The sequence below is a fragment of the Sphaerodactylus townsendi genome, linkage group LG05 (genome assembly GCF_021028975.2).
Source record: "Sphaerodactylus townsendi isolate TG3544 linkage group LG05, MPM_Stown_v2.3, whole genome shotgun sequence".
NCBI classification, from domain to species: Eukaryota; Metazoa; Chordata; class Lepidosauria; order Squamata; family Sphaerodactylidae; genus Sphaerodactylus; species Sphaerodactylus townsendi.
Window position 1 is genome coordinate 21,510,398 of NC_059429.1, and position 15,718 is coordinate 21,526,115.

The 15,718-nt window shown below is 46.2% G+C and overlaps 2 protein-coding genes across 4 annotated transcripts in view; one reads left to right on the plus strand and one right to left on the minus strand.

Moving 5' to 3' along the window:
- B3GNT3 (UDP-GlcNAc:betaGal beta-1,3-N-acetylglucosaminyltransferase 3) overlaps positions 1 to 7,856 on the plus strand; it is a 34,464-nt gene extending 26,608 nt beyond the window's left edge. For all 3 annotated transcript variants that reach the window (XM_048495813.1, XM_048495815.1, XM_048495814.1), the window contains exon 2: positions 1,599 to 7,856. In XM_048495813.1, coding sequence (XP_048351770.1) covers positions 1,606 to 2,745 — 1,140 coding nt within the window. In that variant the 5' untranslated portion in view covers positions 1,599 to 1,605 and the 3' untranslated portion in view covers positions 2,746 to 7,856. The remainder of the gene's footprint in view (positions 1 to 1,598) is intronic.
- Positions 7,857 to 10,249: 2,393 nt separating this feature from the next.
- Positions 10,250 to 15,718, minus strand: part of JAK3 (Janus kinase 3) — a 50,966-nt gene continuing 45,497 nt past the window's right edge. Inside the window, exons 23-25 of the mRNA XM_048497808.1 lie at positions 13,717 to 13,825; positions 10,877 to 10,987; positions 10,250 to 10,366 (exon numbers count right to left, since the gene is read on the minus strand). Coding sequence (XP_048353765.1) covers positions 10,250 to 10,366; positions 10,877 to 10,987; positions 13,717 to 13,825 — 337 coding nt within the window. The remainder of the gene's footprint in view (positions 10,367 to 10,876; positions 10,988 to 13,716; positions 13,826 to 15,718) is intronic.

The window sequence follows — 15,718 nt, forward strand, 5'->3', positions numbered from 1 at the left end:
CGGCAATTTAACCTGAATACTGAGGTTTTAGTTTAGAAAAAACGGTTGGCTCCAAGGCGCACGTTACTCAGCAGTAAGCTTGGTGAAGCAATCGCGCAACACTTTGAATGGGTGAATCACAACCCTAGGAGGGTTTACTCAGAAGCAAGTCCCATTGCCAGCAACCGAGCTTACTCCCAGGTAAAGGATCATGCCCAGGCTAGCCTAGATGATTCCCCCCCTCACATGATGAACTCTGTGCACGTGTGCCCACAGAAAGGGCTCTGAGTGCCACCTCTGGCACCCGTGCCATAGGTTCGCCACGCTGGACTAGCCCAAGGTCACTCAGCTGGCATGTGTTGGAGTGGACACGCTAATCAGGTTTCCCAGATAAGCCTCCACAGAAGTGGCAGAGTGGGGAATCAAACCCGGTTCTCCAGATTAAAGTGTGCCTGCTCTTAACTACTACACCACGCTGGCTCTGACTGGGTGGAGTGCTGGCAAGCAAATGGCCAGGGAACAGGTACATGGCAGCAGCAGGAGGGGTCAGAGACAGTGGGCCCTTCCAGAATCCCTGGGCCCTGGCAGTTGTCGCATTGCAAAGTATGCTGATGCCAACCCTGGGCCCCAGGTTCAACCTCTGTGTCAAAGTATCCCAGGACATTCAGGGAAAGACCTTTCTTGGCCTAAGACCTGGGTAGGTTGCCCACTCTAGAAATACCTGGTGGGGAGGGAAGGATGGAGCCTGAGGGGGGCAGGGTTTGGGGAGGGAAGGATTTTCAATGGAGTAGAATGACCTAAAGTCCAGCTTCCAAAACAGCCATTTTCTCTGGGCAAACTGATCTCTTGCCAGGAGATCAGTTGTAAGCCCAGGAGATCTCCCACTAACACATAGGAGCTGGCAATCCTAAACAGCGTGGTGAGAGCCAGTGTGGTGTAGTGGTTAAGAGCAGGTGGATTCTAATCTGCAGAACCGGGTTCGATCCCCCACTCCTCCATCTGAGTGGCGGAGGCTTATCTGGTGAACCAGATGTGTTTCCGCATTCCTACATTCCTGCTGGGTGACCTTGGGCTAGTCACAGTTCTTCGGAACTCTCTCAGCCCCACCTACATCACGAGGTGTCTGTTGTGGGGAGAGGAAGGGAAAGGAGCTTGTAAGCCACCTTGACTCTCCTTCTTATAGGAGAGAAAGGTGGGATATCAATCCGAACTCTTTGTCTTCTACTTCTTCTAAATCCAATGCTGTTGTATAAATTCCTAAAGAGTCGGAAGGCACCTCGGCCTGTTGGATTCCCTCGCCCCCTTATCTGCATTTGGCTCCCAGCCTAATCTACACCACCAGTTACCCTTTTGAACATCAAATTAAGAAATCACTGTATCTTCTGAGTCATTGGGGTGGGGAATCTAAACTAATAATAATAAACTGCTTGCGTGGACGGAGAGGGTTCTCCCAGTACAATGAGAATGTACATTTTCATTGCTTTAGTCACCAACTATTGACTGAAGCATAGGTGATAAGCATGGGTGGGTGCAGAGGGCTGTCGTGTTGTCATCACAAATTCTCGAGAGGCCCGGAGGGTATGCACTGATTTCCATTCAAATCTTCATTTGTCTTTCAGGTGAAAAATGTCACGACGCTGGTGCCGCAAGTTGGAAGTTGCCATCCTGAGTTTTGCTGGGTTTACTGGGCTTCTGTTCCTCCTCCAAAACGAGAAGAGCAGGCATGACCTGAAAGAAGCAATAGAAATTTCCAGCCCAATCCGGCCAATTGTGACTGAACACCCTAAGCCCATCGCAGAGTGCCGGGAGAATGTGTCAGTGGCCAACCTTTCTGGGTTTGCTGAATTGCCCGACCACATTAAGAACTTCTTGCGCTATAAGCACTGCAAGGAATTCCCGTTGCTCCTGGACGTGCCGGAGAAGTGCGGCGGCCCAGACAAATCCTACGATGTCTTCTTGCTCCTCGCTATCAAGTCCTCGCCGGGGAATTATGAAAGGCGTGAGATCATCCGCAAGACGTGGGGCCAGGAACGGATGTACGCAGGGGTCCATATTCGGAGGCTCTTCTTGTCTGGGCAGGTGGCTAATGCTCGTGAAGCTCGGAAGATCAACCAGCTCTTGAAGGCCGAGACCGAAGAGAACGGAGACATCCTCCAGTGGGACTTCCATGATAGCTTTTTCAACCTGACCCTCAAGCAAGTCCTCTTCCATTCCTGGATGGAGGCCCGGTGCCCCGGGGTCCGTTTCGTCTTCAACGGGGACGACGACGTTTTTGCCAACACAGACAATATTATCCACTACTTGTTGGATATCCCAGGCGCAGGAGATGAACACCTCTTTGTGGGCCAGCTTATTTCCAACGTGGGCCCCATCCGTGAGAAGTGGAGCAAATACTATGTGCCAGAGCAAGTGACTGCCTCCAACTCTTACCCCCCTTACTGTGGCGGTGGAGGTGTCCTTATGTCTGGCTACACTTCACGCACCATCTACAAGGAATCACAGGGCATCGAACTCTTCCCTATCGATGATGTGTACCTGGGGATGTGTCTCCAGAAAGCGGGGCTGGCTCCTGCTTCCCATTCAGGCATCCGAACTGTGGGGGTGAGGGTGCCATCCTCCAAGCTGGAGTCCTTTGACCCCTGTTATTACAAAGAACTGCTCCTGGTCCATCGCTTTGTGCCGTATGAGATGCTGGTGATGTGGAGAGCCATCAACCAGCCCAACTTGATCTGTGGGAAGAGATTGGAGGTCTATCAGAGGCTCTGATGAACACTGAGGTTGCATGGGGGGGGGGAGGGTTTAAAATGGAGGGTGACGACGGGCCACATATTTATTTTGATTGGCTTGCAATTTGCAGCCAGCAGCTCCTAGTGTGACTCTGTTTGGTTTTCCCTGCCCCTGCCCAAGGGGAAGAACCGTTTGAAGGAACCTGATATTAAAACAGGTCTTAAAGAGACTACATCGAAGGGTGGACGATACTTGATGTGTTATGAAAATGTGTTGTTTGAAGCAGAAGAATGGGGGGGAGGGGAATAGTGCCCGGGGCAACACCTGGCCCCCACACCCTCTTGCGCCCCCTGTGCCTCCCCCCACACCCCACATCTTAGTTTGACTGGCCTGCTGCCAGGTGTCTCTTGGCCTGCCCCGCCAGGCTGGCTGAGGGGAGCAGCCTGACAGGGTGAGGCTGAGGGGCGCCTGGTGGTGGCCCAGTCAGGCTGCTCCTTCTGCTGGCAGAGCCTCTGCCGGCTGAAGGAGCAACCTGGCAGGGAGGGGTGTGGGGGCGATTCTCTACCCCCCACGTGACCAGCTGCCGTGCGCCCGGGGACATGTGACCATGAGCGCTCTGCCTCTGGTTCGAAGGCAAACTTAACCCAATGACTTCTTCTGGTGGGTTCTTTCTAGAGCTGCCAGTCTGCAGGGGGACTCGGAGTTCTCAAATAACAGCTGACCTTCAGACTGAGGAGATCAATTCCATTGGAGAAAATGGACTCTTTGGAGGATGGGTTCTGTGGCATCACATCCTTTCTGAGCCTCCTCCCTGGGCTCTTTCCCAAATCTCCAGAAATTTCCCCATCAGGAGTTGGCAACTCCTGGCATTTCATGGTCTCTCGTGAGATGAAGCTTCCAGGTCATAAACCCATCATGTAATGTCTCAGGAATCTTAACTGACAGACACTACCTCGAAGAGCAGATGTTTCCCCTTCTTAGCCCACTGACTTCCATGGACTTAGAGGGAGTTACCTCTATTTAGGATCATTACACTGTTAAAGATTCAGGGGTAAGATGACAAAATCCGTTTTGAAGTGAAGGTGTGGAGCGAGAGGGTGGAATTCTTGGGCTTCACGTTTTTGTTCAGGATAAATAAAACTGTCTGCTCGGATTCAATTCTTTGCCCAAAATGATGCACAGGACAATAGAATTGATGGGGCATGCCGTGAATCAGTGAGAACTCTGGAAAACTTTTATGGGCCTTGTTGGGGCAAAATTCCTGGGGTTTGGAAGTTGCTGTGGGGTTGAATTGTCCTCTCTAGACCTTGGCCTTCCCCCACTTCCTTAGTTCTTGCAAACAGCTTGGTCTGGTCACTGTTGTGACCCACTGCATCTAGCACTTACAAGCTTTGGCACAGAAGTATCTTGCTTTTAGATCCAGGAAAAAACACACACATCCATTAACTTCCTTCTATCAGTAGCTGAATGGCACAATATCTGCATTGCTTTGATACTGTGTTCTAGTTCCTTATCCTGATCTTTTCTGCCCTCTTCTCTGTGCCAAGGTGCTTATTCAGTTAGCTAGGTGTTTTCACATTCCATGACGTCAGAACAGGATCTGGGTTTTGGCTGCATGTTATGTGAAAGCCTCGTATGTGGTCCCAGGATAACCAGTAAATGACAGAACTGCAAAAATTGGGCTTAACTGGGCTTAATATACCAAAGGTGACATTCAGGTAAGGCAACATTTCCTCCAAAAGAAAAAAAATAATCACCTTGTGATACAAATGCAGTCTGTTTTCCTCAGTCTTGGTAAGTGCCACTGAGTCTTATTTGGACTTTAAAAAAAACATCCCCCCCCATTATTTTAACATAGTTCTCCCTTACTGTGGGGGTAAGCTATTTTGTAAAGAATGCAGTCCCCTTTGCCCCAGCATGGCCCATGGTTTTGTGAAGACGTGGCAAATGCAGGGCGGGTTGTTTGTTTGGTGGGGTTCAAAAGAAACCTGATCCGATTTTGCTAGGTGCTCGGTTGTTTCAGTGAATCCCAAAGCATCCCTTTTTGGATGAGATCACGATGCTGGCTTAGCCTTGCTTATAGAGGATTATTTCTGGCAAAAAAATGGAAGACTCGCAACTGGAAAACTGGGGAGGGGGGGAGGAATCTTGCCTTGTGTGTGAAATTTCTGTTCAGGGGTTGCCCGCAGGCTGCAAGCCAACCTCCCTCAATGGGGCAGGGTTTTGTGGAGAGATGGGAAGCCAGCTGAATTCATGAGAACTGGACCCTCTGTCTTGCTTGCTCACTAGCTGTCAATGTCCTAAATCTAAAAAGCAAGCTGTCAGTCACAAAAGACAGTGTAATATTTTGGTTTATGGGGATGGGGGCACTAAAGCTAGTACAGTACAGCCAAGCTTTGCCCAGTTTTGGTCTCAGTAACTCCCTGAGAAACACACCACACAAAGCAAAAGGTGGCTTAATTGAAGAAGTTCAAGAAAAGATATTAAAATCAAGGCATACAGTTCAGTGGCAAGTGCAATAAACAAAAATTTAAAAAAACCTTGATCACCTGTCTTAGTTGAGAATGATACCATTCGGAGGCAAATAGGTCTGGGCGCGCAGTATATGTTAAACTGCGCACATCAGAGTTAAAACATAATTTAATCCAATACTTGAATGTATTCAGCCATGCTTTTGTTTCAAGTAGGTCCTGGCCAGTTTCTAAGCATAGCACAGCATATGGTATCTGTCTTAGTTACTGGAGTTCTTAAAGCAAAGAGTTTAAGAGCATAATACAAATATCTTCTCGGCAGTAAGGAGGGTTAGCGAGGAAAGGGTAAAGGGGATAAGGATTCTACCGGAGGCAAAATGTCAGGGCTTGAGGTTACGCATACCTTTCATAACAACTCTTCAGCCTTTCAAGCACAAGCTTTGTTTAACACGATACCTTTTAAAAGGAACAGATTGTCATAAAATGTTTTCTGGCATAGATCCTTGTGCTGTGGTGGCAGCTGCTGCCAAAGCAACTGTAAAAAAAATCTGCACAGCTTATCAGGTCTCCAGTGACCAATCCAAAGCCATGCTGGGCAAAAGCCTCATCTGACACTGCTCCCTTTTTAGAAACAGCTGGCAGGCACCATTAAAGTTGTCGGTGGGCACCACGATGACTCCAGGTGCCACCTTGGGGACTCTTGTCATAAAACAGCGAGATACAGAAAAACAAAACAGGAGACAAATAACCACACTTAGGGCAAGATCCAAACTAATTTTTCAATTCAGCCCACTGATCTCCACAAAATTCTGCTCTTGGAAGGTCGGCATGGAGGAGGGGTTTCCAAATTGGTGGGAACTGCCAGTTGAGATTGGATCCAACCCTTGGGTGTAGAGAATGGATTTCTTTATTTTTAAAAAAACAACTCATCCAATTTATTTGAAACTTTATTTTTGGTGATGTCCTCAGTTGAACTTTTCATTGCTAAGACTTTAAAAACATACAGAGAGAGAGAGAGCGAGGAAACCCCCCCCTCCCACAAAAACACACTACAGGGGGAAAAGGGAGGGCTCCCAATTTCATCTGCATCAGATATAAAAACACATAAAGGTTTACTCCTTGCTGTCTAGTTACAATTGTAAAATTATTTATTATTATTACTAATAAGCCCCACACTTATCTATGTTATACCTATTTCCTTGCTCTCCAAATCCTCAAAGTCACAAATCATCAATTCATTTTTTTTCTATTTTACACAAAAAGTCTGATGTGGTCTCCAGTTATCGATGAATTTCTGTTCTTTTCTCTAAGGTTGATTCTGCCTGGGCCAAAAACAGTGGTGTGAAAACAGTGTGAAAACTGTATAAACCCTTTTACGCCGTTTTCACACCGTTTTCACACTGCTGTTTTTGGCCCATACGGAAACAGCCTAATAAAGAAGTATGTTTACATATCTCTGCCAGTTCCAACAATTTCACAAGCCTTTCTTCTGTTCTAGGTACAGATAAAGTTTTCCATTTTTGTGTATGTAATATTCTTGCTGCTGATGTCATATATAGAAACAAAGTTCCTTTTCTTTTTTCAAGGTGTCTGTCCATGAGTTCCAAATAAAAGCCTCTGGTTTCATGTGTATATTAGTCTTTAAAATCTGAATCGTGGAATGTATTTGTATCCAAATTCTTTTTGGCTTTGTTACAAGACCATCATATATGATAAAAAGTCACTTCGTGGTGATGATCACATTTCCAACACACATTTGAAATATTTTTCAAACTTCTGATCTTTATCAAAGGTATCAACAACATAAACAAAAGGTACCAAGAACATGTTCTTGGTACCTTTGTTTATAGTAACACTGGACAGATCCACATGATACTGGCCATTTCTGGACAAAGCATTTAAAATGTTTGGGAAACAGTTTAAAAGGTATTCTTTTCTTGTTTTTTGTCCATACAGCACATAAAAATTAAGTGTTTTAATTGAAAACGGTTTTCTTTTTTTAAAAAATGACTTCTTATCTACGAAGCTACGGAGACATGAAATCTGCCCATTTTTGCAATTCTCGAATTGTGTCTATGCAGCTTCAAAGATACATCTCTTAAAAAATTCCTGAACTCCACACAGTGAGCAGGAAACAGTTTAAAAACTGTCTCAGGAAAAAAGTCACTAGTTTAGCATTTTCAAAACAAACTGTTTTGAGGAAAAATAAAATGTTTCCCAAAAGTTTTGAGCAAAAAGCTGTGTGGAAATCCTTCTGGAAACGGTTTAGGCTTCCTCCAAACGTTTTATTTGTGTTGGGCGACTGTTTCCTGCTGCGATATTCCTCACGGTTTCCCATCAGGCTGAAACTACAGAATGCAAAAGTGTTGCATGTACTGGTACTTGCCGCTTCACTCTTAACAGGAATAGAATACCTGTTTCTGAAGGAGGGAAGCAAACTTGTCGGGGAGTCCTTCATCGTGCAGCCTATTTATAGACTTCTTAGAACCATCCAATTGGCAGGCAACTGGACAACCTGGAACGTTGGTGTGATTCAGCACCATATTCTGTGTCTTGTGGCCGCAGATACAATCGAATGCAGATTTCTACCCCTGGTTTCCTGGAATGTGAACTCCCATACGCAGCCCTCCAGATGAGTTATGAATATTTTTATTGTTTAATTTTTAAAAAGAAACTGTAGGGTACTTACTAAAAAAAACAGTATAATAAAAACATATATATAAAAAATCCCGTGATAGTGTCTGTTTTCTGATGGAATTGCTGTGGTACTGCTCCAGAACTGAGGCTTTAGCTCTGAGCCGCGCACCGGGTATTGCCCAAGTAGACCCAGCACTTAAGCAGGCCTTCCGACATGCCCTTCTGGCCCCTGAATACCAAGTAATGTTTTCTGCCTTGTGTTGTGCCCCTTTAGAAAAGAGGTGTAGAAAGAAGGTGAGATACAAAAATGTTTTCATATCTAAATACCAGGGTGCCTCAATTCTCGATTTCCACCCTTGATTCTGAGGGTTCCCGGGTCTCCAACTCTGGGTTGGGGAATTCCTGTTGATTTGGGCATGGAGCCTGGTGAGGCTAGCATCTCTCATTGTTTCCCATATCCTTTGTTCCCATATGAAAGCACCCCAGCGCTCTGGGAAAGTGGGAAAAACACCCACGAACGATGGGGCCTGAAAGCCATGTTGAAGACCCTAAAGCATAGGTGTCAAACTTGCGGCTCTCCAGATGTTCTGGACTACAGTTCCCATCACCCCCTGCCAGCATTATGCTGGCAGGGGATGATGGGAACTGTAGTCCAGAACATCTGGAGGGGCGCGAGTTTGACACCTGTGCCCTAAAGTATACAAAGCAAAACTGAAGCAAAACTGTAGCTAAACAGAACTTCTATATTCAGATGCAATATACCTGTAGATAATGAGGAACAAGAAGGAAGGGTTATTTTTATTTATTGATTTTTTCTATTTGTAGCCCGCCCTATCCCCACAAGGCAGGGCAGGGCAGGTCACAAAAAAACCAATTTCCAACAATATAACCATAAACATTCAAAATTTATTGCTCTCATGATGCACAGGGAAGGGTTATTGCCTTCATGATGCACCTGCGAGCTTCCTGGAGGCATTTGACTTAGGATGCTGGATAGGAGAGACTTTTTGCATAATCTCGTCTTGAGGAAATCATCTTACGAAACAGTTTTTTTACTGATGATCGCTACATGGAGCCTCCGTATTCAATGGTAATTTAATTTTAATTAATGTTACTCAATACAGTTGTACCCCACTTCCTCCCTCAAGGGTAAGGTGACCAGATGGTCACCTTTGTAAACCGGGACAAGCGGGTAGGTGGGTGGCCGCGCGCGCTCAGTCGCAGGAGTGCACTGCCTTCTGGGGCGCTTCCTGTCACAGGGTGGGAAACGGGAGCGCCCCAGAAGGCAGTGCTCCTGCGGCTGCGTGCACGGGAGGCTGCTGCACTGCCTTGTGCCCCAGAAGGCAGTGCGGCAGCCTTCCAAAAATCGGGACACTTCAAAAAACCCACGGGATGCAGGACAAATTGTTTTAAGGCGGGACTGTCCCGCCAAAAGCAGGACGTCTGGTCACCGTACTCAAGGGGTCCCCAAGTGGCTTACATCATTACCATCTCCTCCAAAACAACCCTGTGAGATAAGTTACAAAGTATGACTGGCCCCAGGTTACCCAGCAATCTTCCATAGCACACCAGTTTGGACACAGCGTGTAACACACTTCTCTCTGTGATACACCTCTGAAGATGCCAGCCACAGATGCAGGCGAAACATTAGGAACAAGATCTACCAGACCACGGCCACACAGCCCGGAAAACCCACAACAATCCGTTCCATAGCACAACCTGGGATTCGAACTACAGTCTCGTAGATAGTAGTCTGACACTCTTAACTGCTACACTGGTTCTTGTGGATCATCATCAGGGAATACGCTTAACATTCAATGAGCTGCTGGTTGTCTGAATGTCTGATGACGGTCCTGGTTTTCATTCTGAAGTTCTTGCAATAGTTCCAAAATTGCATGAGTGTGAGCATGGGTTTTTTATTGGACAATAAAGCAATATCAAAGTAGTGGAACATGGCTGGGTATCCCATTGTGTGTGTGTGTGTGGGGGGGTGCACGGAGGGTGAACACCATTGAGATGCAGTAAATTTAGAAAATACCAGTAAGCAGAGTTTCATAATATCCTTTGTGCCTCTTTTGTGCATCATTGGGCCCTTTCCCCACTTACCTTAAGCCCCGCGCTACTCTCCTCAAGTAGCGCGGGGTCCGCTCCACACTCCCCACTTCAGGAAGTGGCGAGAACACAACAGCCCTGGCGGCGGCTGCCCTCTCTTAGCTGCCCCCTCAGCGCAGCGTAATTCCCTAAAGCGCCCTTTTTTTTAGAAATGCGTAGCACGATTAATGTAAGGGAAGCCTGGGCGCACGCCAGGAATTGCACGCGCTGGGAATTGCGTGCAGCAACCCTTGGACAAAGGTAAGTGGGGAAAGGGCCATTGTCAATGGTGTGTGTGTGTGTGTGGGGGGGGGGAGCAGTTTTAGCAGTTGCTGTGCCTCCTTCTAGCTCCGGGATTTGCTGTGACCATTTCTCACTTTCTCGATTTGGGGGCCCAGGTCACAGAATCGAGGCCGCTGGTTTGGCATGAAGGCCCAGCAGGACAGCATCAAATCATAGACCTTGGAGGAAGGAACGAGAGAGAGAAAGAGAGAGGGGTAGGTTAGTGGGAAGGTCAAGGCAGGGACTGCACCACCTTGGGCACCATCTCCACGTTGGGGCAGCAGGACTTGACATTTCACGGCTGCCTGGATTGTGAGCTACCTCCTGTGCCGATTCTCCTTGGTTGGGTTTCTAGTTTTTGCACGACCCCTAGAGATGTCAGTCTCCAGGTAAAACCTGGGAATAATGAAGTCATCTCCCAGAGGCTGACAGAATCCCACTTACCCTGGGCCGGCTGCCCGGAGGGGTGGGATTCTATGACACTATGCCCCACTAAGGTCCATCCCAGCTCTACCCTCAAATCTCAGAGTTGGCATCCCTAAATAGACTCTTATAGTGAAATGCTAAATAGAGTTGCACCCTGTGATATATGCATGCGTATCTCCCAGGGGAGGGAATGCTACTGTCCATCCTTAAATTTCAGCCCAGCACTTCACCAGTTACACTGCACTCCAGGATTGCTAATTCACCTCGTTGGGACAGCCAGCCGGGAGAGGAAGCCTCCTATTCCCCTTCAGGAGTTCCAGAAGTTGACAGACAATCTGGAGGGGCCTGCTGTGCCCCATCATGCAAAGAAATTCCTAGGACAGAAAGTGTGAGGTAGAAAGGAACAGAAAATACTGTTACTCAATAATGTTCAGAGGCGTATGGCCTATAGCCGTGGTGGCGAACCGTTGGCACTCCAGCTGTTATGGACTACAATTCCCATCAGACCCTGCTAGCATGGCCAATTGGCCATGCTGGCGAAACGATAACTGTATGATCCATAACAGCTGATGCTCACCACTTACATAGGGACATGGGGTCACCCATGTCCCTGGGTGCATGCCTTTTGGTCACCAAACCCGCCCCGCCCACCTCTGGTCATCGAGCCATGCCCCCCGGCCTCTGTGGAGGCCAGCTTTTGGGCAAAAGTCAGCCTGCACGAGGCGAAGGCGGTGGACACCGAGGCGTAGCCCACGCCCGAGCCCTGACCTGGCCATGGAGGCCAGGGGGTGGGGCTCAGGAGAGTGGGACCACGGCCCAGAGTCCCACCCCTGAACACCTGGGGGGGTGCAGGGACATGAGCGGGGGTGCTCAGAAAGGAGTTGTCTCCAGGCACCATTTCCCCCCGGTACGCCTCTGATAATGTTCATATACATTCGATTCGATTTATTTATTCACGACCAGCCAGATACAAAAGAGCTGAATTTACAAAAATACAGATTAAAACAAATAATAAAATACAGATTAAAAACATAAAAAAACTCAGGATATGAGCATATATTTATCGTTAGGCATGTAACAATAGTAGAGGGCAGTAGACTCTCCAAGTTCAGAATGTAAGACCCATAGACAAACGAGCAACAGTTCAAAAAAGGGTTTCATAGTATTGAAAGCTTAGGACTCTGACTTCTCCCATGAAGACTAACTAACAAAGAATACTTGCGATGCTGGAAACAACTGGCGACTGAAACCACTTGGAGGACTTGCAGGCACTGATTCTTTCTTGATTGCTTCTAAGAAAGTCTGCTCTGCTTGTGCCTTTTCTGAGTTCTTCCTATGTCCTCTATCTGGACTACGTTTTCTTGCAATCTGATGGGACTTGATTACTCAAAATGCTACGGGTCTCTAACATCTTATACGTCTGGGATATTGCTGTCTTCAGCCTTCCACAGACACCTGAGATTAAAACAAACTGAAAAAAGGGACTGCTAGCTAAGAAATACTGTAGTGCTCTTGCCTCTAGAGACCTTCTTAAAGGGACAGGGTCTAACTAAAGTTCCCTCCCAAGGACTACTATACAAAAACAGTTAAGTCCATTCTAGCAAAGGGTATAACTGAGACCTAAACAAAGAAAATAGCTAGGGCGTCTGTGACGAATGCATTCAGCCTGCATTCATGTTACAGGGTGGACCCGCCCCCTAAAGAGTTAAGCCCTGGCCAGCCCTGATTGGCCAGAGAAAAATCTGCAGAGTCTATAAATTCTGTCAGCCTGCGTGCTGAAGGGTTCTTACTTTTTGAGGCAGAGTGTAGAGAACCCGCAGAGGTCTCTCACTACTATGAAAGTCTCTTTCTTTTTTTGGTCTTCAGACTGTTTTGGCTCTGACTGAGCTTGTGTGCCCTCGGGTACTTTCTAGTGACAAGGTGAGAGAATCGGGAGAGATCTCTCACTGCTTGTGGCAGGAATAGCTGAGGAGGCTATTCAGTGTTCTCAAACCCTGAGTTTGGAGGCTTGTGTCCGCCCTCAGGTGTTTTCTTTTTGACTTTTGATTTTAGGAGGGAGTGTAAGCCCTCAACAATACCATCTTTTGTGAAACAAAACCTTAAGTGAAAGGACACCTGTGAGGGTCCAGTGTGTAACTGAAGTGAAGTACAGTGTTTGAAACCGTTACGCTTACATCGGCAAAACTTTTTTTCTGTAACTTAGCTCAGCTTTAAGAACCCGAGCATTATTTAGTAACCCGTTTAAGATTAAAGCCAAACTCTCTCTAACCATTACGCATATTACCTCTCCAGTTTATCTGAGAAGCCTTGTTAAAGCCAGCAAATAAAAGTTTTAAGTTTGTTCATCTTTAAAAACCTCTCCAGTTGTTATTATTTTTGGTCTGTGTCTCTGTGTTCCCCAGCCCGGAGTTGAGTGACCGTTTAAACATCAGTTTTGTGGGATTTATTTTATTTTTTTTTTTTGGTGGCAGCAGAAAAGTAATAAATATAAGCGCCTTCTTCCACAGCGTCTCTAGGGGCATGGCATATCCCCTTTCCCCCCTTGCTCTCAGGGTCCAGTCTGTGCTAATGTTGCTTTTGCTGAATTTTGTGCTCATTTTGCTTTTGCTGAATTTTAATGTGACTGGGGGAACTTCTAAAATTAATTCTGGAGTCGGAGAATGTGCACGATGCAGCAGTTTTCACTGTCTTCATTTGCATTCCCCTCTGTGTTACTGACATGTATTCAGTGGCGGGATTCAAACAATTTAACAACCGGTTCCGGTGGTGGGATTCAAATAGTTTAACAATTGGTTTTACAAAGCGCCATTTTGCGCGACTGTTTCACCCTTAGAGGTGAGTGCGAACCTGCTGACTACATTTATTTATAAAACAAAAAACCCACTACATTTATTTATAAAACATTGCAATAAAGCAATCTCGAAACCAGGCAATCTTGAAACATGGTGGTATGAAGAGTCTTTTTTGTGCGGTCGTTCTGATGTAAAGGGACACAAAAGTGTGTGCCACTAAAGCCCAGAACAAAAGAATGTGATTCCGAATAAGCTTTATTGCAATGTTTGCAGTGGGATTTCTTATCAGACTGTCCTTTTCCTCCCCTTACCTCTGAAATCTTGCCGCCGTAGGTGAAAAGCTCATACAGGACAATGCCAAAACTCCAGACATCTGATTCCTGAGAGAAGATGTTGTCTGCTAAAGATTCTGGCGCATACCTGCCATAGGAGGGAAAGCCACCATGAAATCATGTGTGTAAATTCAGTTGCTTTGATTCTTAGGTCACATCCCTTGTCCATGTTCAACCTCCCCTCCCTGTTTGGCCCTCGTCTGACCCTGACATCTAGGTCATTTGTCATCCAACGGGGCCACCATTACTATCTCGCAACAGGGGGGGGTGGGAGGGAATCTTTAAAATTAGATGTTGGTCCCCATTTATATTTTTATTTTCTTGACGATTATTGTTTTGTTGTTTTTCGCCTTTTAATGTTTTAATTGCATCCTGTATTGTTGCTTTTGTTTTGTTTGTACACCCTAGAGCCCTTAGGGATGGGGCGTAGGTCACTTCTCAAAATAAAATAAATAAATAAATAAACCCTCTCATCTGCAAAACTTCCACCTCTAGTCTCTTGAGAATTTTGGAGCCACCTTTATACTGCTTGCCTTGGGCCCTTCTCAAATCAAGATTGAATGTCTTTGTGTTACCGGCTCTGTCTTTTAGATCTTTGATTTGCATGGTGCTGTTATAAGCAGCAATAAACAGACTGGGACCTCAAAACGAAAATAAGATAAGACCTCTCCAATGTTTTTGAAATGCAGAATTCAGCTGCTGTTGTCAGATTGTGTCCGTATGGGGGAGGAGAGGTAAAGTTTTATCCTTCCGCCCTTGAATGGTTTTGCATAGGAAAACCAACCCCCTCGCGCATCCCATTAGCCTGAGAGAAGGTGGATCTATTTCCTGTTCCCAGTCAAAGACAGAATGAAGAGGCCTGTTTCAAAAGCCAACGTGGGGTTGGCAAAGAGAGGTATAATGTAAGGTAAGGTATAACGTAGCAAGGCAGTGGTTAGAACCCTGTAAGCACAGGTGCCAGAGGTGGCACTCAGAGCCTCTCTGTGGGCACTGGCATGCACAGAGTTAAGCCATTGTCTTGAGGGGCTGAAAAATTGCCCCCCACATGCGCTTTATCTAGGCTGGCCTGGGCTGCTGGAGCACGGCGTGTGGGTAACCCTGTTAAATGCTGTTAAACCCACTGATTTTCATGGGAAGAACTAAAAGGCGATCCTTTACCTAGGAGTAAAAGCTGGGTTTGCTGGCAATGGGGCTTGCTTCTAAACCCTCCAGAGTTATGATTCACCCATTTGGGGTGTTGCATGGATTTGGCTTCAAGCAGCATACACAGACTACCACCAAGCTTACTCCCAGGTAATATGGTAGCATGGGGAGCCAACCGTTTTCTCAAATTAAAGAGCCTCAGTATTCAGGTTAAAATTGCTGTGTTTGACACTTTGCTTGCCGTAAATAAAGTGGGTTTGGGGTTGCAGTTTGGGCACTCGGCCTAGAAAATGTTCACCATCACTGATGTAAGGTATAATGACACTGAGTCCATCTCCCATTTTCTCCAAGGGAACGGATCTCTTTTACTTGGAGACCAATTGTAATTTCGGGAGATCTCCAGCCATTACCTGGGCAACATAGAGAGTAGCACAGTCCAAACTTAATTGTAAAAATGTCTTTCTTTGGACAAATGTTAAGTACATTGCAAATACCACGTGCCCGTGAGCCTTTGAAGAGTTATTGAAACTAGATGCTGCAAGATACTGGCAGCTCATTGTGGGTTTTCTATTGAAGCTAGAGAAGATTCATTGATGTGAATTGTTGAACGATTGTATGCTGGAGACAAGAGCATTAGTTGTCTCATAGCCCCATTTGTAGGCTCCATTCACTCTAGGAATTGACTAAAGTATTAAGTTATTCAGTCCTACTGACTGCTAGCTATTGTTTGTGCATTATTCTCAGTTTTGACTACCTAGGGAGGGGCAACAATAACAATGTACATATTATTTCTATTAATCAATTGTACAGTGTATTAAAGAACATAAGAACAAGCCAG